The 23,097-nt window shown below is 46.9% G+C and overlaps 2 protein-coding genes across 2 annotated transcripts in view; one reads left to right on the top strand and one right to left on the bottom strand.

Moving 5' to 3' along the window:
* LOC143658365 (uncharacterized) overlaps nt 1-7,805 on the bottom strand; it is a 52,667-nt gene extending 44,862 nt beyond the window's left edge. Inside the window, exons 1-2 of the mRNA XM_077130474.1 lie at nt 7,736-7,805; nt 6,609-7,103 (exon numbers count right to left, since the gene is read on the bottom strand). Of these exons, the coding sequence (XP_076986589.1) occupies nt 6,609-7,103; nt 7,736-7,805 (565 nt within the window). The remainder of the gene's footprint in view (nt 1-6,608; nt 7,104-7,735) is intronic.
* ACP7 (acid phosphatase 7, tartrate resistant (putative)) lies at nt 6,754-21,530 on the top strand. The gene is made up of 13 exons (XM_077131919.1): nt 6,754-6,899; nt 7,620-7,921; nt 13,023-13,223; nt 13,498-13,680; nt 14,339-14,462; nt 14,728-14,790; nt 14,889-15,003; nt 15,095-15,202; nt 15,308-15,365; nt 15,444-15,511; nt 15,605-15,676; nt 18,707-18,844; nt 19,867-21,530. The coding sequence occupies exons 2-13, from the start codon at nt 7,804-7,806 to the stop codon at nt 19,930-19,932; spliced, it is 1,314 nt and encodes a 437-aa protein (XP_076988034.1). The 5' UTR covers nt 6,754-6,899; nt 7,620-7,803; the 3' UTR covers nt 19,933-21,530.
* Nucleotides 21,531-23,097: the final 1,567 nt, after the last annotated feature.

Genomic DNA, 23,097 nt, shown 5'->3' with positions numbered 1-23,097 from the left:
AGCCTAGTGGCTAAGACTCCAGGGGCAGAGGGCTCCCGGAGAGAATTCCAGCTTGTCTTCCTAAAACTCATCTCAGGTGAGTTCACTTCTCTGACCCTCAGTTTCCTCTTCTAAAAGTGGGGTGAGGAATTTACATACTCATGTAAGTCGTGCCTGACACATAATGAGTACCCAACTGGCTGTGGCCATAAGGACAGTGAGACCTCAGGTGGGCGGGAGACTACGTGCTCAGGAGGGGCACTCTGAGTCTGTCATTGGAGCTTCCATATCTGAGAAGGGAGTCACTCTTCCTTCTTGGCACAATTCAAGGCAGGGTGGCATCTCTCTCCCAGGTGAGCTGTGTGCTGGGCACGCCCCTCACCTCCGGTGGCTCACAGGTCCCCTGATGTGTGATGTCACAGATGGTCAAGCTGAAGTCATGGGGGCCAAAGTTTGGGATGAGAGGAAATGGTTCTCTGCTTCCCTCTTCCTTCTGGTCTCAAATTCTTAGTCTATTTTGGGGGACCAACACTTAGCAAGGTTTCTCCTGAAGTAGAGGGGCCCTGGGGTGTGGGTGCTGGCCATGATAACCCCTGGTGAGGTAGGTGACATAAAGGGCCGTTAAATAAAGAGTGGGTCCTTGCTTCTCATCGCTATTAGGATCCATTCATTCATCTATTCAGTCATTTAACAAATCTTTATTACATTCCTATGGTGTGCCAGACAGACAAAATCGCTGCCTTACTGAAGCTGACATCTAGTAGGGAAGTTAGACAATAAAAATAAAAAGTGAATATTATGGTCTGAAAAGGTGATGGGTGCTGCTCTAGTTTGCTAGCTGCCCGAGTGTAATATACCAGAAATAGAATGGCTTTTAAAAAGGGGAATTTATTAAGTTGCAAGTTTGTAGTTCTAAGGCCGCAAGAATGTCCAAATTAAAGCAAGTCTATAAAAATGTCCAAATTAAGACATGAACAAGAGATTACCTTCTCTCTGAACTGGAAAGGCGCATGGTGAACGTGGCAATGTCTGCTAGTTTCTTCTCCAGCCCTCTTGCTTCATGAAGCTCCCCTGGGGACGTATTCCTTCTTCATCTCCCAAGGTCCCTGGCTGCGTGGGCTCGGGGTTTCTCGTGGCTATCTTGTTCTGTAAAGGGGCTCTCCAAAATGCTTCCTCTTTTAAAGGATTCCAGTAAATTAATCAAGACCCACCTGGAATCTCCATTTATTCAAAAGTTAATACCTACCATTTTATTGACAAAAATTAATACCCACAATTGGCGGGTCACATCTCCGTGGAGATAACCTAATTAAATTTCTAACATATAGGGTGCACAGGTGGTTCGGTGGTAGAATGCTCGCCTTCCATGCGGGAGACCCGGGTTCAATTCCCCGACCATGCACCACCCCCTCAAAAACACTAAAAGTTTCCAACATACAGTACTGAATAGGGTTTAAAAGAAACGGTTGCTACCACAAGATTGTTTAGGACTAAAATATGACTTTTCTAGGGTATATAAATCCTTTCAAACCAGCACAGGTACCATGGAAAAATATCTAGCAGGGTAAGCATAGGACACGCGGTCAGCAAACTACAGCCTGTGACCAAATCCAAACCACCATCTGTTTCTGTACAGCCCACAAGCTAAGGATGCTTTTATGCTTTTTTAATGGTTAGGGGGAAAAAAATCAAAAGAAGAATAATATTTTGTGACACGTGAAAATGATACGAAATTCAAATTTTAGTCTCCATCAGTAAAGTTTTATTGGAACACAGCCATAGACATTCAGTTATGTGCTATCTACGGTTGCTCCGGGCCCATAAAATTGGTCTCTACCTGTGAAAGAGACTCTATGACCTGCAAAGCCTAAAATAGCTAATATCTGGCTCTTCAGAGAAGAAGTTTGCAGACCTCTGGCTTAGGGCATTGGGAGAAGTGTAGGGAGTGGGACTGGAAGGGCCTAGCTGAGAGGGTGGCATTTGAGTAAAGTCTGAAGGAGAGAAGGAGAGTTTCTAACTACCCAGTGTTGGAGCTGGGACTAACCCTGGGCCTTCTGGCTCCAGAGGCCTAGTTTTTACCTGTTAATGTGGTCTCTCTACCCTGAATGGATGATGTAAGCCATACAATGGAATGTCATGCAGCAATTATGAAAGAATGTTTAGAAGAGTCCTGTAAAAATAGAGTCAAGTAGAAATAAAATCGGGCTCTGGTATGATTAAGACTCAGCCCGAATCCCATTCCTGGGTAAAAAATGCTCCAAGGAGGGATATCGGAGGTAGCTTACAGATGCATGGACACTGAGTGGTTGAGTAAAATCCTTTGTCAGAATAATTACAGCTATCATTTGTTGAGCTCGCTCTTAGCACCCCACCCTGCATTAAACGCTTTACATGTTGTATCTTTCCAAGCACTGGTGAGGCAGGCACTGTCACGCCCATTTTGAAGATTAGGACACTGGAGCTAAGAGAAGGGAAGGCACTCAGTCAAAAAGTGGCAGAATCATGGCTCAAAGCCAGTTTGTGGATTCCCTGACCATGAACACCCTCCCCCTTTCTGCTTTCTAATTTTTCGGTAAGGAGGTGATATTTCTTTCAAAATGGAAAAATACTTCAAAAGAGAAATCTTCTTAAGAAAGTACTCTTTTATGTTTATTTTACTAACCATGTGCATTAATTGCATTTAATTAATTACATTAATTTGATAAAATTTACAGCTCTACTTCACACCACATAAAAAACAGTTCCTGATAGATTGCCAACCTAATCTAATGAAAAATAATAAAACTTTTGGAAGGCAATATAGAGAATATCAGCTTTTTTGGAGGTACGGAAATATTTCCTAAACAAGACACAAAAAGCATTTTCCATAAAGGAAAAGATTGCTAAATTAGACTACCCTAAAGTTAAGAACTTCTGTTCATTAAAAAATACCACTAAGAGAGTGAAAAGGCAAACTATAGAGGAGAAGAAAATGTTTGCAGACTTAAAAGAAATGGACATCCCAATAGAAAATCAGGAGACACTTGAACACACACATCACAGAAATGGGTGTCCCAAAATCCAATATACACGTGAAAAGAATTTCAATTTTATTATGTCAGGGAAATGCAAATTAAAACCACAATGAGATATCACTACACATTCATCAGAATGGCTAGAAATAAACTTCTGACAATGACAAGTGTTCACAAGGATGTGGAGTAATGGAAATACCCAAACACAGCTGGTGGAAGGAAAAGAAATACAACCACTCTGGAAAACTCTTTGGCGGTATCTATAAATATTTATTTATTATTATATTTTATATAAATATAAAATAGTTTTTATATTTTGTTTTGGTATATAATATATATATTATATTTCATATAATATATAAAAGGATATGTGTGTGTGCATCATTGACCAACCATTCTGGCCCTTGGTTTATACCCAAGGGAAATGTACATATATGTTCACCAAAAATGTGTGGTAGAATATAAAGAGCAGCACTATTTGTCAGAGTAAAAAAAAAATGGAAGTAACCAGATCTTCTAAATCAACAATCGGTAAATAAATTGCAGTGCATTCACACAATGGACTACTACTCATCATGAGTAGGAATGGATTGCACTTACACGCCCAACCAGGATGAATGTCACAATCATAATATTGAGCAAAAGAAGCTAGACACAAGCTGTGTAATTCTATTTACATTATGTACAAAAATAGGCAAAATAAATTTACTCTGCATAGGGAGGCATACTTAGGTAGTAAATCCTGAGTCAGGTAAAGCTCAGGATCATGGTTACCTTCTCCCGGAGGGAAAGAGCAGTGCCTGGGAGGGGGCCTGAGGGGGCTTGTGGGAAGGGGCAGTATTTTATGTCTTCACCTGGGGGGTTATACAGATGTGTTCACTCTGTCGTAATTTGTTAAGCTGTGCATTTATATTTATGGACTTTTTGGTAGGGATGCCATGTTCACAATAAAAGAAGTTGAACTCATCTTAAAAAGCTGTAGAAAAGTAGGATCATCATAGTCTTAGCTTGCAAACTGGGTAGACCAGATGTTTCAGTTATCCTAACAATTCAAAGTGACACATATGGCACTTGCCTTGTGCTGGCACTGTTCTGAGTGTTTTGTTTTTTATCTATAACCTTATCTAATCTTTACAATGCCCCTGTGAGGTAGTTATTATCATTATCCCCATTTTACAGAGGGGAACTAAGGCACAGTGAGGTTAAATAACTTGCCTAAGCTAGTCAGTGCCCAGGATAGACTTAAACCCAGGTTATCGGGCCTTAGAGTAGATGCTCTGTTCACCACCACAAGATTATTTTCTCTAGAGAGTAGAATTTAAAAAAATTAGGGAAATGGATGCATATTTCTCAAAAGCACAAAGGTATTCAAAAAGAGACACTAGAAATAGTGCTATAACTGTCTGAGAGTAGGGGAAGGGTATGGGTATGAGTCTGTGTATGTGTGTGTGTGTGCATGTGTATGTGTATGGGGGGAGTGATGAGTGAGCTATAAACCTCATCCACTGTATCAGGGGACCAACAGATCTAGAAGTCACTAAATCCAGAAAGCCACTCGCTATGATTTTGATTCCAGTGGGGCTTCAACCCGGGTGAATGGATAGAATTTAGGGGCTACATGAACCTGGATGGGGAAAAAAAAAAAATCACCTCTTTATTTTTACTCCCCTTGAGCCCCTCAGTTTTCCAGGTGTGGTCTACGGATCCTGTGGGTCCCCAAGACCGTTTTTTCAGAGCCTTTCTGGATTTGTTTTCGTAATAATGTTAAGTTGTACTTGTCCTTTTCACACTCCAGAAACTACCCGTGTGATGACATCATCACTCTGATGACAAACGGAAGGCAGTAATGTGGGTTCTTGGGCTTTAAAACTCCTCAGTTTTATTCTCTTACATGGCAAATATTAATAGATATAACCCACATATGCAAAAGCTTTTTGGGCTCCTCAATAATATTTTCTTTATATATATGTTTTGTTTGTTTTTCTTTTCTCAATAAATTTTTTTTGTATGCTGTATGGTGGGGGTCACATTTCTTTTTTTTTTTTCCATGTAACTATTCCATTATTGCAGCACCATTTGTTGAATTTTTGTTGATATTGTTGATTTTGTTGTTGTTGTTGTTTTGGGGAAGTGCGTGGGCCGGGAATCGAACCCAGGTCTCCCGCATGGAAAGTGAGAATTCTACCACTAAACAACCCTTGCACTCCCTCTCAATAATTTTTAAGAGTGCAAAGTTTAAGGACCATGGCTATATAACCTTAATTTAGGACTTCCTTCTGCTATGAACAAGGACAACTAACAATACTATTAGCAGAACCCATTGCTTTGTAATCAGAAGAAATCACAAATGTTTTCAAATCCCATTCTGATTGTTTCAGGAATCTTAAATATCTTCTGCACACTCATCAAAACTTCTAAACTACCATAGTTTTTGTACTTGCTGCTAGATCTTGAAATCCAATGCCTTAATAAAGAAGCCCATATATTACTGTATCCTGTATTTGTTTTAAAAATACTTGTATAGCTATATTTGAATATAATTGGTTTCCTTTGTAATCCTGTCTACTTGCTTTACACACTAAACACATAATTCTGAGAAGAGGTGCCACAGGCCTCTTTAGCTCAAAAAAGGTTAAGAACCCTTGATTCTGGAAGATCTCCAGAACAGCTAAAAATAAGGGAGGTTACAACTGGTGGCCGCCAAGGCCGGAGATTGGCGGTACTTGACAGTGGTTAAGAGCCTTGCTTTATATTATATTTTAAGCTGTAATGGAAACTTCCAGGAGGTGGCGGAAAAAATCCAAACAGCAAAAAAGGTTCATTTTGAATCCTCCCTGCCTCCTACCTGAAGCACAGTGCCAACCTCTGAAATCAGTGTCCCCAAACCACAGCCATCCCTGTACTTTGAATCTGCAAAGTTAAATAATTAGACCCTTGTATCTGCAGGCAGGAAGAGTGGGTAGCACAGCACCCCTAGACCTGTCTCCCTCTGTTGTGGCCCCTGCAGCCATTTCCAATGCTTAAAGAGTTCCCAAAAGTTCACACAGGAAAAATTTGTACTTTCTCCTCCCTAGACCCCTTCCCCAGAACAGTTTCTGGAGTTTATGCATTTATATATATATATATATATATATTTTTTAAATGCATATACCATATAATCACCCAAAATGTACAATCAATGGTTCACAGTATCATATAGTTGTGCATTCATCACCATAATCTATTTTTGGACATTTTCATTACTCCCCCCAAAAAACATATAAGAATAAAAATAAAAATGAAAGCGAACACTCAAAAACATATGCATTAATATTAACAGTTGATTCTTAATCAGTTCCTACTTTGGGCCAGGCCGTGTTCTCAGACACGAGTGTGCCAACTCGTGTAACCCTCACAGCGGCTTGTGGGGTATGTCTGTCACCTTCTCCATTTTACAGATGAGGAAGCCGAGGTTCAGAGAGGTCACTACCGCGCCTAAGGCGCCCCGTCCTTCGTGGGGTTTAGTGTTTTCAAAAGACCGGAATCTCCCCGGTCCCTGCCTCGGGGGCCCGCACGCCTGGTCATGCTCTGGGGGCTCTGGGGTGGGGCGCCTGGGGGACCATAAAACAGCCTTACCTGTCTTGGCGCTCACCTGGCGGCCGGCTTGGAGGTGGCGGCGGCGGCGTCCCGAGCCTTCCTGGATCCCCCTTCCCGCCCCGCCCTGGGGGTGGCGGGTAGGTGGGCGTGGGACGTCCGGGACCGGCCAGACCTGTGGGATCCGCGGCCCTGGCTGTCTGGGGAGCCCGTCACCCCGAGGCGGCAGGCTCTTCCGGGGCCGGGACGGCTGTGGGCGGCCTGCAAGCTCATAAATACCAGAGCCGCGCTGGCGGCGGGAGACGCGCGAGCCGGGCAGCCGGCGCCCCAGAGGTGAGGCGGATCCCGGAGGGCGCCCCCGGGTCCCAGCTCGCGGCCTCTGGGTCCTGGCCGCAGGCCGGCCCCTCGGCGTGGGGAGCTGGAGCCAGGGTGGGGAGGGATGGGGAGGGGGTATGCAAATGATGGACTGGGGGGAGGGGTCAACTGGAGCCCGTGGAGAAGCGGAGATGGGGCGGGCAAGATGAGATGCTGGGCAATCTGGGGCGGTCAGGGGAGGGGGGAGGGGAGATGCTGGGGAATCTGGGGATGGAGCCGGGCTGAGGATGGAGTAGAGAGAAGTGAGGTGCTTGGGACACGGAGGAATACTGGAGAGCTGAGCATAAGATTAAAAAACAGGGGTTACTTAAAAAAAAAATTCAGGATGGAGTGCTGGATTTGGGGTTGCCAAGGGCAATTGCCTCTTAGGAACCCACTCCCACCCCCACCCCACTCCACCCTCAAACCTCTTTCCTTGCCAGTGGATTGCAGCTCCGGAGCTAGGTCTCCCTGGATTCAGACCCCCCCTACCCCTCCCCGGGTCCTCCACATCCCCAGGTGTGCACCTGACCCTCAGCTCCTCAGTTTCCTCTTTTGTGAAGTGGGGATGGTGATGGTACCCGTGGGGCCTGGAGAGGATTGTACCAGTTAATGCGTGTGGCCTGCCCAGCGCACAGTGAGGTTCAGAGAGTGTTTGTAGCTCCATAAAGATCATAATGGTGGTTTTTCTCTCTCCAGTTTCTGCATAACCATCCCCCTTGAGGATCTTCCTGTCACCCTGCCTCCCTCCCCCACCACATCCTGTGACCCCCATCTCTTCCCCATCCTCCCAGGCCCTACCTGCTGTCACTGACCCAATCTGATCTTCTCCCGACCCTTCCCGACTCTCTGCTCACCCACCGCCACCCCCAGTTCCCTTACCATGAGCCTCCCTCGTCCCTGCTGGTCCTGCTGCTGCCTGCTCCTCCTCTTCCTGGGAGTCCAGGGGGCCCCAGGGTCTCCCAGCGCTGCCCCCGAGCAAGTCCATCTCTCCTACCCAGGTGAGTGCCCGTGACCCTTCCCCAGTTTCCCCCAGAAGGGTGCTTTGTCAGTTGGGGGCTCAGGAGTCTCTCCTTGATTGCCATAGCACCCTGGGTAGGTGGCTTGTCCTGCCTGAGCCTCAGTTTCCACCTCTGTTAAACGGGGATTACAAGCAGTGATGCCTCTGGCTGTGTGGGAAAAAAAGAAATGATTGTGGTGCCTAGTCCATAGTGAGCGCTCCCTGATGGGGGGCTGCTGTTGTCCTTGCTCATTGTGTTGCTGGCATATCTCCAGGACCTGATGCGTTAGTGCACAGTAGGCCCTAAAATCAGTTGTGGGGAAACCAATGAACAAATGGTTACAGAACTAGATTGCCTAGCCTCTCTATCCCGTCCAACCCTCCTCCCCTCCTCCCAGCAAGGTTTGCTTCTCACTCTTGATCAGGAGACAGTGGTGGTAGAGCATAGACTACTGCCTGAGTTCGAATCCCAGCTTTGGTACTTACCTGCTGTGTGACCTTAGACAAGTGGCAACCTCTCTGGGCTCAACTTCTTTATCTGGACAGTGGGATAATATTAGCCTGAATTCACAATTGCGTGGTGAGGAGTAGGTGGCAGGACAGTGCTTGGTGTATAGCAGTGGCCTCAGGCTCTCTTTGCTAAAAATTATTGAGAACCTCAAAGAGCTTTTGTTTATGTGAATTATATCTATCAATATTTGCAAATTAAAGCTAAGACATTTTAAAATGTTTATTTATAAAGTAATTTTAAATTATCACTAATACACACATTATGCGTTAATATAAATGATATTTTTAATGAAAGTATTTTACAAAACAAAAAAATTTATGAGGAGTGTGGCATTGATTTACATCTTAGCAAATCTCTTTCATGTCTGGCTTACTAAGAGATAGCTGAATTCTCTTCATGTCTGCTTCTGTGCTCAGTTGGTTGTGATGATGATGTTTAGATGCTTTAGATGATGTATAATGAAGAAAATCTGTTCTCACACACATGTCATTAAAACAGAGAGACATATTTTAATAGCAGTTTCAGATAATTGTGGATACTCTTTGATGCTATATAAAAACTTGACAAGCAGCAGTTTCTCCTTCTTCTTTAAAAAAATTATTTTAGCTTTTTATTTGGAAATGGCTTTAGGCCTACAGAAAACTTGCATAGATGGTATAGAGTGGCTGTCTCCCCTTCAGCCAGCTTTCCCTGATGCTAACATCTTACACACCATGGTGTGGTTGTCAAAACTAATAAATTAACCTTGGCATGATGTTATTAGCTAAATGGTGGACTTTATTCTGATTCCACCAGTGCCTCCACTAATGTCTTTATTTTGGTACAGGATCCCATATTGCTTTTAGTTACCTTGGGTCTTTATCTCCTCCGTTCTGTGACAGCTCCTCAGTCTTTCCTTGTCTTTCAAGTTCTTGATACTTTTAAAGAAGGTCGTTGCTTACAGGTTGGTTGCAATGCGGAATCAGAAAGCACACCAATGAACTGGTTTTGCCATTCACTAGCCAAGTGACCTCGAGCAAGGCACTTTGCCCCAGAGGCCTCTGTAAAATGGAAAAGATGATGAAACCCTCCTTGTGGTGCTGCTGCTGTGAAAATCTTACTGAGGTCACAGGCGTCCTTTGTTTGACCTTTGCAATAAAAACAGCACATACACCTCTACCAAGTGCTTTATATGGGTAACTCTTTTAACCTCATGTCGACCTTAAGCTGTGTAAGGACTGTTGTTATTCCATTTTACGAGAGAAAACTGAGTCTCACAGAGGTGAAAAGACTTAACTTCAGTCGCACAGCCAGACAGAATTTGAACTCAGGCAGTCTGGCTCAATAGGCCATAGCCCTTGTTTTAAACTTTCTTTTGTACTAAGTTTGGATTTAACAGAATAGTTGCAAAAATATTACAGAGAGTTCTTATACCCCCCTCACCTAGAGTCCCCTAATGTTAAAACCAAGAAATTAGCATGGGTACATTCTAATGAACAAAACTATAGACCTCATTCAAATTTCACCACTTTTTTTTGCCACTAATGTCCTTTTTGGTTCTAGGATCCAATACAGGATCCCACACTGTACTGAGTTTACAATCTTTAATCCCCTTGGAGCTGTCAGTTTCTCAATCTTTCATTGTCTTTCACTTTGATACTTTTGAAGAGTATTGATCAGTTGTTTTGTAGAATGTCCCTCAATTTGAGTTTGTCTGATGTTTTCTCATAATTGTGTGTTTTGGGGCAAGACTGTCATAGATGTGATGTTGTGTCCTTTTCAGTGCATCATATCAGGCGCTTCACAATGTGGATATGACTTATTATTGTCACTGGTGATGTTGAACTTCATCATCCAGTTATATTGTGGCCTGCTCAAGTTCTCCATCTTTAAGTTACTTTTCTTTCTTTGTAGCTCATAACTGTTTTGGGAGAGATACCTGAGACTATGTAAAATTCTCTTTCCACTCAAACTTTCATTCACTACTTTTAGCACCCATTGGTGGCTCTTGTCTTCAACAGTTAATATTGTGATGTTTGCCTAATTGTGGTTTTTTAATTTTCTAATTATCACTTTCCATCTAACTGAAATTTTATTATAAGGAAGAGCTGACTTTCCCCTTTCCATCTATTCACATGTATTCATTTTTTTTTTTACTCTCATGGAAATGTATCTTATTCTCTAGATTAAAACCCAGTACTAGTGTTATTTATTTTGTTGCTGAAATTTCCCCAGATTTGGTCTTTCGGAATTCCTTCTGGTTGGCTTCTGTGTTCTTTTTTTTTTTTTTTTTTTTTTTGTCAACAACCTCTTTGGAATACTCAGCACCTATGGATAGAGGTCATGTAAGTAACAAAATGCTACAAAGAGGGAATATAGAAATATATTTTAATAGCCTGTTTCAGCAGAAAAAATAAAGCTCAGAGGATATGATCTGCTCAATGACATTCAATCTTTTTTTTATTAATTAAAAAATTAACTAACACAACATTTAGAAATCATCCCATTCTACATATACAATCCGTAATTCCCAATATCATCACATAGATGCATATTCATCATTTCTTAGTACATTTGCATCGATTTATAAAAAGACCAGACTGTGCAACAGGACTGGATACAAAAACTCAGAAATGGACAGCACAATACTACCTAATTGTAATGTAATTATGTTAAAACATAATAGACTGAATGAAGCTGCATCTGAGGTATAGTTTATTTATTTATTTATTTATTTATTTTTATTTCTTTCTCTCTATTATCGTTTTATTTCTTTTTCTGTTGTCTTTTTACTTCTGTGTTCTTTTGACAAACCTCTGTCATTTTTGGATCACTTCCTCACTTTCTGAACCACAATGTATTCTAGGTTCAATTTGTCTATTCCCTGTCCTTGCCCTGGAATCAACCACTTCCCCAAGGACCTTTGGTTCCTTTTATTAGAGAATAGGTATTTTAAAATGAAGAAAGGAGCGCTCGCTGTGCTCATCTGAGCTGGGCCATCCACATGGGCCCCTGACACATCTCTTGGCTTCCTCTTCCTTTATTTGTAGCTCCTTTCCCCTCCACTGAGAAACCTGGCTCTCGTTTCTCATTTTTTCTGTTCAATTCTAGTAAAGCAGTTTCAGAATTGTTTCCCCGTCTCCCTGTGAGAAACGCTTACTTACTAATGACAGCATTTATGGCCAGTCCTTTCAGTGTCTAGCCTTAGAGTCCCCAGGTAAGGCAGTTTCCCACAGCTACCTTTCTCCCACACCCTCTTTGGTGTGGTCATGCCAGTCCTTTTTTAGTAGAGTCATGCCCATCTTTTAGTATTTGCATTCCACATTGGGTTCCCCCCACATACGCACACCCTGGTTGGTTCTAATTGTTTATCTTGACGATGCCTGACGATGGTTGGAAGCGTTAGATCTACACAAAAAGATGACTCAGAAAGGCATAGCTTCCTCCGGGTCCCCTCTCCCCACTCCTGTTCTCCCTTTTTCCCACCCCTTTTCCACCCACCTCCTCTAAGTAATCCGTCTCTTTTGTTTCTGGTATATCCTGCCTGTATTTCTCCTGAACAAATGAGCAGACAACTGTGTGTTTTCTTAGATCCCCTTATATGAAGGGTACCTGATTATAGATAATCTTTTCCACTTTGCCTTTTTTTTTTTTTCAACAGCATGTCCTGGAGATCATTCTAGAGCCGTTTTCATTGAGCTTGTCCTTGTGCTTTTTCACAACTGCCTTGTGCCACATTTTGTGGACATATCACAAAGTTCATTCATTCACTCTCCTATGCATGGGCATTTAGGTTGTTTCTAATATTTTGCAATTCCAAGCAATGCTGCAACAAATTATCTTGTGTAATACGAAAAATATGCTTATTTTTGTATTGCTAGAGGAAGAACCCATGCTTTTAACATACTGTACCACATGACATTTTTACAACCTTGATTTGATTGCTAACATTTCAGAATGTGGAGATATCACTCCTGAGATGTAAAAACCACAATGTAAAGATTTGCTCTAGAAAAATCGGCAGATTTGACAACTCTGGGCCTCTTCCTGCATGCCAGTTTCTTTCAGAGCTGAGTAAAGGCCACCTCACTTTTTTTTTTGTAAAAAAATGGCAGCCACAGGCTGCCATTTGCCACATTCTTCCTTATCCTCCCTGCTGCCTTATCCTTCTTTTTATTACCCAGCTGGCCTCCAGACATCTGAATTTGCAACCCCTAAATGATATCAGGCATGTAAGGCATTTGGCACAGGTCTACACACAGTAAGTGGTGATATAAATAATATCTAACGCTCATATAACCCTAACTAGGTATGAGGCACAGTTTCAAGTGCTTTACCTTATTCATTTAAGCCTCATAACAACCCTTTGGGGTAGGTACGAATTAGGATTCTGTTTTACAGATAAGAAAACTACAGCTCAGAGAGGTACAGTGACTTGCTCAGAGAGGTACGGTGACTTGCTCAAGGAAAGGACAGCATAGAAATGGCAGAGTTAGGAACATGTGCCCTTAACTATTAAATGTCCAAGAGCTCTTACAGCTATTGTTCCTCATTCCTCCTGCATACCCCCTGCCCTGTGTCACAGAGGACCCGTCTGTGCCTTTCTCCCCAGGTGAGCCGGGCTCCATGACCATCACTTGGACCACTTGGGTCCCAGCCCGGTCTGAAGTGCAGTATGGGCTGCAGGTGTCAGGGCCCCTGCCCCTCCGGGCCCAGGGCAACTTCAGCCCCTTTGTGGATGGGGGTATTCTCCGGCGGAAGCTCTACATTCACCGAGTCACACTGCGGAAGCTGCTGCCCGGTGTCCAATATGGTGAGAGGGGTCCTGGACAGAGGGGCTGAGGTGGGACAGGAAGAGAAATGGAATATGAGGCAGAAGCCATCACTGGCAGGTGGCTCAGGCTGGGCTGGTAACTCTTCAGCTATCTGCAAGCCTGTCTTATGAAACCCTGGGGAGAGGTGGACAAAAGGGCCATGGGTCAGTCCATCCAACCTCTTCTCATCTCCACCAACTGAAGAGGGGAAGGGATTGGAGAAGGGGTCCTGGGGTGCCCCCAGCTGACTCTGACCTTTCCCTCTCTCCTTAGTTTACCGCTGTGGCAGTACCCAGGGCTGGAGCCGCCGGTTCCGCTTCAGGTCCTTAAAGAATGGGTCCCACTGGAGCCCCCACCTGGCTGTGTTTGGGGACCTAGGGGCTGACAACCCGAAGGCCCTACCCCGGCTGCGCAGGGACACCCAGCAGGGCATGTACGATGCTGTTCTCCATGTGGGTGAGGCATCGGCAGGGGTGCGCCTGGAGGCCTGGGAGTTGGGAGTCTGGGTGGCAGGCAGTGTCAGGACCGGAGGGGCCGGGGGCCGGGGCTGGCATGATGCTGAAGGGAAAGGGGATGGCACTGGCCGTGGAGATGGGTGACTGTGGCTAATCAGGCTGCCCAGGTTAAAAATCCCCACACCGACACAGCTGTGTGCATGGATGTTCTCCTCTGTATTGCGATGAGAGATAAGGCGAGTTCGGAATTCATACGACTCTCGTGATGACTAAATAAGTTAATACGTGTACAGCTCATGCAATGTTGCCTGGTATTTCATAAGTGCTGTATGTGTGTTCATTGTTACTAGTCCTGTTGTTGGCGTTGTTGCTGGTTGAGGTGGCAGGGAAATGAGGTGGGAGACGGGGCTGGGGGCTGGTGTGTGATCAGAGCGCAGGGGACTCACGTGGTCCTGAGGGGGTCCCGAGACCCAAGGCTCGGGGAAAGGTTCCCAGAGCACATGCAGGTGGGTGTGAAGTTGGGCGGGGGGCAGGGGGCTGGCTCGGAGGCCAGGGGGTGGCTGCCCCTCGCCTGAGCAACCAGGTCTCCCGACGATTCTGGCAGAGCTGTGTCTGGGTCCTCACCCTCTCCCCCTGTCCCGCCCTCCCCCCCACCCCAGGAGACTTTGCCTACAACATGGATGAGGACAATGCCCACGTCGGGGACAGGTTCATGAGGCTCATCGAGCCCGTGGCCGCCAGCCTGCCATACATGACGTGCCCTGGGAACCACGAGGAACGCTAGTGAGACCCCGTGGCTGCAGGGGAGGGCGAGCTGGGCGCGGGTGGATCGAGGAGACTGGAGGATCCTTTGACACCTTCTTGGTGTCTAACTTGAGTCCCTCATGCTGCAGCATCTCATCTGTGCTGGGGAGAAGAGAGGAGAAGCGATGGGCTGACTTGAGTTCGTCTAGTCCTCTGGGCCTGACAGTGGGGAATCGGGGTGGGGGGGGGTGTCGAACAGCCAATCCCTCACCACCATCTCCCCTTTTGACTTGCTTTCACCCAGTAATTTCTCCAACTACAAGGCTCGCTTCAGCATGCCAGGGAACACCGAAGGCCTGTGGTACAGGTAATCTGGGGAGCTGGGGGGCCGGCCTCTCTCTCCTTTGAAGGATGGGGGATGCAGAGGAGACCTCACCTCTGACTCCTGCCCTTTTGCTCATCCAGCTGGGATCTGGGCCCGGCCCACATCATCTCCTTCTCCACTGAGGTCTATTTCTTTCTCCATTACGGCCGCCACCTGGTAGAGAGACAGTTCCGCTGGCTGGAGAGCGACCTCCAGGTGAGCGGGGTGGAGCTTCCCTTCGGTCCCTCGGCCTGCCTCTCGCCCCCCGCCCCCACCCCTGCTCCTCACTCTGGGCGCCTCTCTCTAGAAAGCCAATAAGAATCGGGTGCTCCGGCCGTGGATCATTACCATGGGCCACCGGCCCATGTACTGTTCCAACGCTGACCTGGATGACTGCACACGGCACGAAAGCAGGGTGAGGACCCCGCCCCGGGGGGTGGGGCGTGGGTGCCATGGCCGGGGGGTGGGGTGGGGAGGGGGCGGCCTGGGTCACCCCCGCCTCCTTGCTTGTCCTGTCCAGGTCCGCAAAGGCCTCCTCGGCCATCTCTACGGGTTGGAGGATCTTTTCTACAAATATGGTGAGTGACCCCAGGACCCCCAGCCCCAAGCCCCGCACCTTGGATTCAGGGGCCTGACATCCACTCGGTCTGTCTTAGGGGTCGATCTGCAGCTGTGGGCTCATGAACACTCGTATGAACGGCTGTGGCCAATTTACGACTACAAGGTGAGGCGCAAGGGCCCAGGGCGTTGGGGGACAGCTGGTCGACCCCCTGGACATGGCTTGATGTGACCTTCTTCCCTTTGTCCCCTACACCAGGTATTTAACGGCAGCAGAGCGAAGCCCTACACCAACCCTCGAGGACCTGTCCATATTATCACAGGATCTGCGGTGAGCAGGGCTGGGAAGGGCAGCAGGGCTGGCTTTTATCCTCTGGCAATTTATCGAGGGTGACCTATTTGCATCTGGGTGCCCCATGCTTTAGGCATTTGCTGCCATTTAACTCCCACCACAGTTGTAGAGGCTTCGTACTCCAGGAGCACACCCAGTGTACAGAAGCTCAAAGAAGATAAAATACTTGGTCAAAGACACGCTTGAATAAGTAGCAGAGGTGGGAGGTTCAGGGGGGGAGGCCGGAGGCAGCCCTGGTCTACTGGGTCCAGGGACAGAGGGCTTATTATGATCACTTTACCCTAACTACAGACTTTATTTGGGTTTCACCAGCTTTCTCACTGATGTCTTTTTCCCATTGCAAGATCCCACATTGCATTTAGTTGTTGTATCTCCTTGTTCAACTCCAAACTGTGAAGTTTCCTTAAACTTTCCTTATCTTCCATCCTTTGTACTCGGAAAACACTGGTCGATTATTTGGAAGAATGTCTGACGTTTTCTCAAGATGAGATTCAGAAGCAACGTGTCCTTCTCAGTGCATCGTATTAGGGGGTCCATGGAATTAATGTTTTATGACCGGAGATGTGTATCTGGATTGCCTGGTTGAGGAGGTATCTGCTGGGCTTCTCCACTATAAAGTTACTGTAGTTCCCTTCTTTAATGAATAAATATCTTAGGGGAGAGACTTTTAGACTATGTAGATGTTTCCACCCTCTCATTTTAGAATTCATTAGTGGGTCTTGTCTGCAATTTTTTTTTATTTCCCTCGTTCTTCCTGTATTTATTAGTCGGAATCCTCCTAGAAGGAAGAGTTGTCTGTTCTGCCCATTTATTTATCTATTTGATTGTTTGTTTATATCAGTATGGATTTATGGGTAATTCAGTTTATTCTGTGGGTTATAATCGGCGTGACTGTGATTCATTTTCTCCCTCAAAATGCTCCGGCTGTGTCCCCCCGGAGCCCTTCTGGGTTGGCCCCCGAGCCCTTCCGGCAGCCCCGCCCTTTTATGGGCTCTTTCTGACTCGCTGTCCCTGCAGGATGCTCCATGCTCATCTTGCATTCCCCTCCCCCACCTGGGAACAGTCACTTCTCTGAGGAGGGAGGCTCATTTTTTTGACCCAATTCTCGCAAATTTTTATTGTCAGAGTAATAACCACTCATGGTAAAAAATTCAAACTTACAGAAAGCATAAGGGTAAGAAGAGATGCTACTTTCCACAGTCCCTCTCTCAGCTGTTACATCCGGCCCCACAGAGGGCATTTTAAAATGTTCTCTGCATATACAAATGAAGACTCGTCTAAAGGGAGACGTGCTGCTGTATCACCCACTGTAAAAACCCCTTTGATCACTGCCTACCTAGTGGTTCTCAGCCTCAGCTGCATATGACAGCTACCTGGGGAGCTTTTAAAACTCCCAGCGCCTGGGCGCCACCCCAGACCAAAAACGCCAGAATCTCTGTGGGCTGGCATCGATGCCCTGTGCAGCTACCCCCGCAGCAGGAAATCGATATGCTCAGCACCAGATGGCTTTTCACGCCCCTTCCTGGTCAGTCTCTGCCCATAGCCAACCACTTTTCTGACCTCTCTCAGAACAGGTTAGTTTTTTCTTAACATTTTTAGAATACAAAGAATTTCCATATCCCTATCACCCAGATTCCCCAAATGTGGACATTCAATCACATTTGGATGGACTTGCTCTCTCATACATATACACACACACATACATATTATATATATTATATCTATGTATATAATATAATACATGTACATACATATTATATATATTATATCTATGTACATGTATTATATTATATCTCTCTATAATATATCTCTATATATCATCGATCTCTATATAAAGACATCTCTTTTATATTATATATGATATATCCTTATCTATTATATATATTATAAACATATTACAGCATTTTAAACACTATTATTTTCTAACCCCATGGACAGTAAGTTGTAGATGTCATGTTCCTTTACCTCTAAATCCTTCCTTCTCTATGTCCTAAAAAAACAAAGACATTCTTTTACATCGTGACAGTATAATCATCAAATTCAGTTGGTTCACATTGAAATGTATGATTCTTTCATCGACAGAACTTATTCAGATTCAGCCAGTTGTCCCATTGGATTCCGTTAAATCGAAGTAAAGAATGCTTTTTTTTCCTGATCTAGGATCTACTTAAGATCAGGTGTTGTATTTAGGGTGCCATGTCTCTTTAGTCTGCCTTCATTTTCCGTGACCTTGACAATTTTGATGAGGATGGTGAAGTTGTTTTGCAGACTATCCCTCACGTGGGTTTGTCTGCTGTGTGCGCATGATGGGATCGCAGCCATGCATTTTTGGTGTGAATGCACAAGAGTGACGCATCCTACCGAGCACCCCATGAGATCTCCTCACCATCACTGAACCTCAGTTTTCCCCTCTGTACACACGGTGTCCATCTGTCTCATTACCAATGACCCTCACTTTGATCCCTTGGCCAAACCCTGCCAAGCCTCTTCACCAGAAAGTTCTTTTTCCCTTTCGAACGAACAAGTGTCTTGGGGGAGACACTTTGGGATGATGTTAATGTCCTGTTATCCTCAAACTTTCACCTGCTGGCTTTGCCATCCAGCGATGGCTCTAGCTTCAATCAATTATTATGATGCAGCCAGGTTGAGACCCACCAATGTCTTTTATTCTGCAACTTGTTTTTCCTCGTGAGGATACTTCTTGGCCATCTTTCCCTTTTGCCCTCTTTTGTGATGACTATGCTATGATTAATTTAACTGACCCTCACTGATGGGCATTTGGGTGGCTTCCAGTTCAGGGCTTTTATAGAAAATGCCATGGTGGACAGTCTTGTGGTACAGCGTCTGCACTCTTCAGGAAGTCAGAGACCTGGGGCCAGGGAGGCCTGGCTGGGTTAAAACGCTCAATGGTGAGCATTTCTGAGGCCACGTCACCACTGCCTTTGTCTTCCACTGGGGAGACAGGGTGCTGGCCCACAGTCCCTGGGTCTGACTGATTCTCCCTGCCAGGGCTGTGAGGAGCGGCTGACCCCCTTCACCATCCACTCGCGGCCCTGGAGCGCCGTGCGCGTGAAGGAGTATGGGTACACGCGGCTCCACATCCTCAACGGGACCCACGTCCACATCCAGCAGGTGTCTGACGACCAGGTCAGTGGGCGGCAAGCCACGCCCTGCATGTTCTGAGTGGTTAAAAGTGCGGACTCTGGAGTCGGGCTACCTGGGTTCGAATCCTGCCTATGCTGTTTACCAGCTGGATAACTTCTAGCCACGTGTTTAACCTCTTTGAGCCTCGCTGTGCCCATCTGTAAAGTGGGAAAAATAGTTTCTATCTCGCAGGATGATATGGGGATTGAATGACTTATACAAAGTGCTCAGAATACTATCTGGAACACAGTAAATTCTGTAGGTATTTGTCATTGTGAGATGGGGGAAGGAAAAGGCAGATGGTGGGAGGCAGGTAAAGGGAAACAATATTATGCATGTGCCTTATTTTTGCCACTGTAATTTGAAAATAATGGTAATAATTAGGAGTTATTGAACACCTGCTGTAATCCAGGTGCTGAACTGGGCTACTGACACCTACCAACACTTCAACAACCCAATAGGGGTGGATTTACTTTCCATTTTACAAATGAGGGAAGTGAGGTTCAGAGAGTGGAAGTAACTTTCCCAGGGTCACACAGCTGGAGGGTGGCAGAGCATGGAACTACCCCAAAGACCATGTTCTTTTCCTTACGGATAACTGGATTTATCGAGCAGCACAAGTGCTGACACCAGCATTTGTGTGTCTTATCCCATTCAGTTCTCATGTCACCCAAGAGGGCCATTCCATTGTTTTCCGCACTTTATAGAAGATGGAAGTTAGGCTCAGAGAGTCAGATCACGTGCTTAAGGCTGTGTGGGGTTTGTGCTCTAATGACAATAGCCTATGCTTTTATAGTTCTTGCCACGTGCCAGGCTCCCTTTTAAGTCCTTTACAAATAATATTTCATGTAATTCCCACAATGCCTCTGAGGTGGGTACTGTTACTTCAGCCCACTTCTCAGATGAGGAAAATTGAGGCTCAGAGAGGTCTAACCAGTTACCCTAGGTCACACAGCCCGTCAGAGGCAGAGCCTCAGCATCTGGGCCTCAGCCCTGACGGCCTTCCCTGTTTTTGACCCTCATAGGATGGGAAGATTGTGGATGACGTCTGGGTGGTGAGACCCCTGCAGGGCCGAATGTTGTACCTCTAGAGATGGGGGCAGCTCTCATCAAGAACCCTGGACTTTGTTGGCTTGGTTGCTGCCACCAGATGCTACCCAGGCCTGGGTGGGGAGTCAGGGCAGGTCCCTACTCTCCTGCCCTCCAGAGGCCCTATGCGGGGTGGATGCAGCTGTGAGGCAGCTGGGGGCAGCTCTCCTCTCCAGGAGAGGTGGGAGTCCTGGCCTGCTGTGGAGGGAGGGCCAGTGCATGGACACAGTGAAGGGACTGAGGGTCAGGCAGACATGGCCCCGCCCTCCTGCACAGCCCTGACAGCTTGCGGCGGTGACTCTGCGGACTCTGCGTTCTGCTGCGGTTGCCCCCTGGCCACCTCCTCTTCCCACCCTGAGAGGCTCCCAGACCAGCCTGGAGTTGGCAAGGCGGGCATGGCCGTAATGACACCTCACACCAGCAGGTGGCGCCCGTGGCTTCCTCCTCCTGGCCCAGCCCTCAGAACGAACCAGTGGTCGGCTCCTGTTTCACTTGCCCAAGCAGTCTAACTAATGTCCCTCTCTGCCTCAGCCTCCCGGCCTGGCATGGTGTTACCAGAAAGGGGGAATGTGTCAGCCCTCCTGCCTCCCAGCGGGGGCAGCTGACAAGCCTCCTGGCGTCACAGACCTGCCGTTTTCCTCCCTCCCTCCCTTCCTTTCTTTCCTCCTTCCTCTCCTTCCCTTTTCCTTTGATTCCATTCCATCGTTATTTATTGAGCATTTACCATGAGCATCTACCCTGTTTTTGGCACTGGGGAGACAGACCTCCTCAGAGGTCTCTCCCTGATGACCCCAGCTAAAATAGCCTCGTTTGCTCTGGCCCCATCCTGTTTTTCTTCAATTACTCTTAGTATTCTCCTAGTCTCTCACTGAGAGTCCAAGTCTCCAAGTCTCTCAACTTGCTCCTTGTCTCTCCCCCACTGGATGGGGGCTGGTGGGGGTTGTGCCCAGGGCAAGGCTCATTCCTGACTCTGTCCCCCCCCACAAAGTCCTCCCAGACCCCTTCCCAGACTGGGGAGGGGGCACCTGGCCTCGTCCTTCCCCCTACCCCTCGCTCCCTGCCCACTCTGGGCTGTCTGGGGGTGGGTCTGTCTCCTCCACTGGGCCGTCCACCCCCGGAGGGTGGGGCCTGGGGCTGCAGGCACCTGGCACCTAGCATTGCCCGGTGCAAGGTAGATGCTTAATAAATATTTGTAGCCTTAATAAGGCCACCACATACCAGGCTCCAGCAATGCCAGGGCCTTCCGTAATTCAGCCCCAGTCATGCGCCCTGGCTGCTCACCAACAGGCTGGGAAACAGGGTTACCCAACACAAGTGACGGCATCGAGGAGACGCCACTGAGAGGGTGAAGTCACAGAGGAGAGTCGCCGTAGGTTGAGGCCAAGGCCACGCGTGGGGTGCCCTGGGGGCATGTTCTGAACCTGCCAGGAGGTGGGGTCCACGGAGGCCCGGGGCCTGGCTCTGGAATGAAACAGAAATGGTTCAAATCCCATCTCTGCCACTTCCGGTGTGACTGTCACCGGCCCTCTCTGAACCTCGGTTTCTTCATCTGTAATGTAAGGATGATAATATTTGGTGGAGTTGCCGTGGGAATTAAACGAGCCTGAAATCCACAGTGCTGTCCTTGACTCCTCTTTTTCTCACGCTTCCGCATCCAGTTAGCTAGTAAATTCTGTGGGCTGCGCCACTTCTTGCACCTCCCAGGCTCCCACAGTGCCCCCACAGATCCTCTCACACAACATAAAAGGTGAGTCTTCCCGCAGGGCCCCCCCCAATGCACACGATCTGTCCTTCTCACCTCCCTGCCCTCACCTCCCACCACCCTCCCCCTCATCTTCTCAGTTGCAGCCACACAGTCCTCATCAAATACATCAGGTTACCCTCCTCCATCTCCCTCTGCCTGGAAAGCTGCTCCCCCAGGGGTTCCCATGACCCCCTCCCCACTTCCCCCCACCCCGGTTCTTCAGGTCTTTGCTCAATGTCACCTCCGCGAAGCCTTCCCCGACCACCTCATTTAAAACAGCTCCCCTGCCCCTCACCTTCACCCCCCCATCCCACACTTTCCATCCCCCTTCTCTGCTTTATTTTCCTTCGGAGCATTAGACCATGAGACTTCCTATACAACCACCCAATGTTAAATTATTTATCCTTTGTTTCCACCAGAAAGCAAGTTCCCCAGGTTTGGCTCTGGGATTTCTGCCCATTCTGTTCACCCTTATATCCCTAGTACCTGGTACAAAGTAAATGCTCAATAAACATTATTTGAGGGAAGGAAGGAAAGAAGGGGTGATAAATAGGTGTAAAATGCCTAGCTTAGCACTGAGGGAGCATTACAAATGGGCATTCAGATAAAAGCCCAGCCCGTGGGGAGTTTCCACCGCAGGGTGCGTGGCAGACAGGCATGTACTGCCAATTGCAACAGCAGTGACATGACATGCAATATACTCAGGGCTGGAAATCCTGAGGCTTCTGGGAGGCAAAGCTAAGCAAGGTTTTGGAGGCCACCCAGGTGCCTCCCTGGCAGGCTGGGATGCGCACTCCCAGGAAGGGCAACAGGGCCCAGGCAGAGCTCATGGGGAGGCTGGGGGTCTGAAATTGCCTGCCTCCACCGAGTGCCTGTACGGAGACATGAAGGGGTTCCCATTCATTCAACAGATATTTATTTACAAAAGTCCTTTATTACCCCAAATCGGTCAGAACTGATTTCTACTGATTGCAACTAAGAACCATGAACCACACCTATGAGGATCCAAGAACTGGAGATATGACAATGGCTAAGTCAGTGTTTCTGCCCTCATGAAGCTAAAAGTCTGCTGGGTGAGACAGAAAAGACACCACGAAATCATTGACTAAACTATACAAAGAGACTGTCAGATGACAATTTCAGATGGTGATCGGGGGTCTGAAGAAAATGCACCAAAATAATAGGGTGGAATAGCAAAAGGGGGTCTACTTTTGGTGTGGTGCCGAGGGAAGGCCTTTCGGAAGAGTCAACATCTGAGCCAAAGGATAAGGATCGGTCAAAGAAAAGACCTAGAAGAGTGACCCAGGCAGAGGGCAGAGCAGGTGCAAAGGCCGTGAGGTAGGACTGAGCTTGTGCACTTGAAGAACAGCCAGGAAGCCAGAGTGGCTGGTGTGGTGGGAGGAGGGGTGCCAGATCAAGTGCA

This window comes from Tamandua tetradactyla, chromosome 16 (assembly GCF_023851605.1).
Source record: "Tamandua tetradactyla isolate mTamTet1 chromosome 16, mTamTet1.pri, whole genome shotgun sequence".
NCBI lineage: Eukaryota > Metazoa > Chordata > Mammalia > Pilosa > Myrmecophagidae > Tamandua > Tamandua tetradactyla.
The sequence above is the reverse complement of the archived record's forward strand: the minus strand, read 5'-3'. Positions and strand labels throughout refer to the sequence as shown.

What these genes read in the sequence shown, in the direction of transcription:
- ACP7 (XM_077131919.1), top strand. Translation starts at nt 7,804, where the DNA reads ATGAGCCTCCCTCGTCCCTGCTGGTCCTGCTGCTGCCTGCTCCTCCTC. An exon ending in ACCGAAGGCCTGTGGTACAG is followed by an intron (nt 14,791 to 14,888) that starts GTAATCTGGGGA and finishes TTGCTCATCCAG; the next exon opens with CTGGGATCTGGGCCCGGCCC. An exon ending in AGCAGGTGTCTGACGACCAG is followed by an intron (nt 18,845 to 19,866) that starts GTCAGTGGGCGG and finishes TGACCCTCATAG; the next exon opens with GATGGGAAGATTGTGGATGA.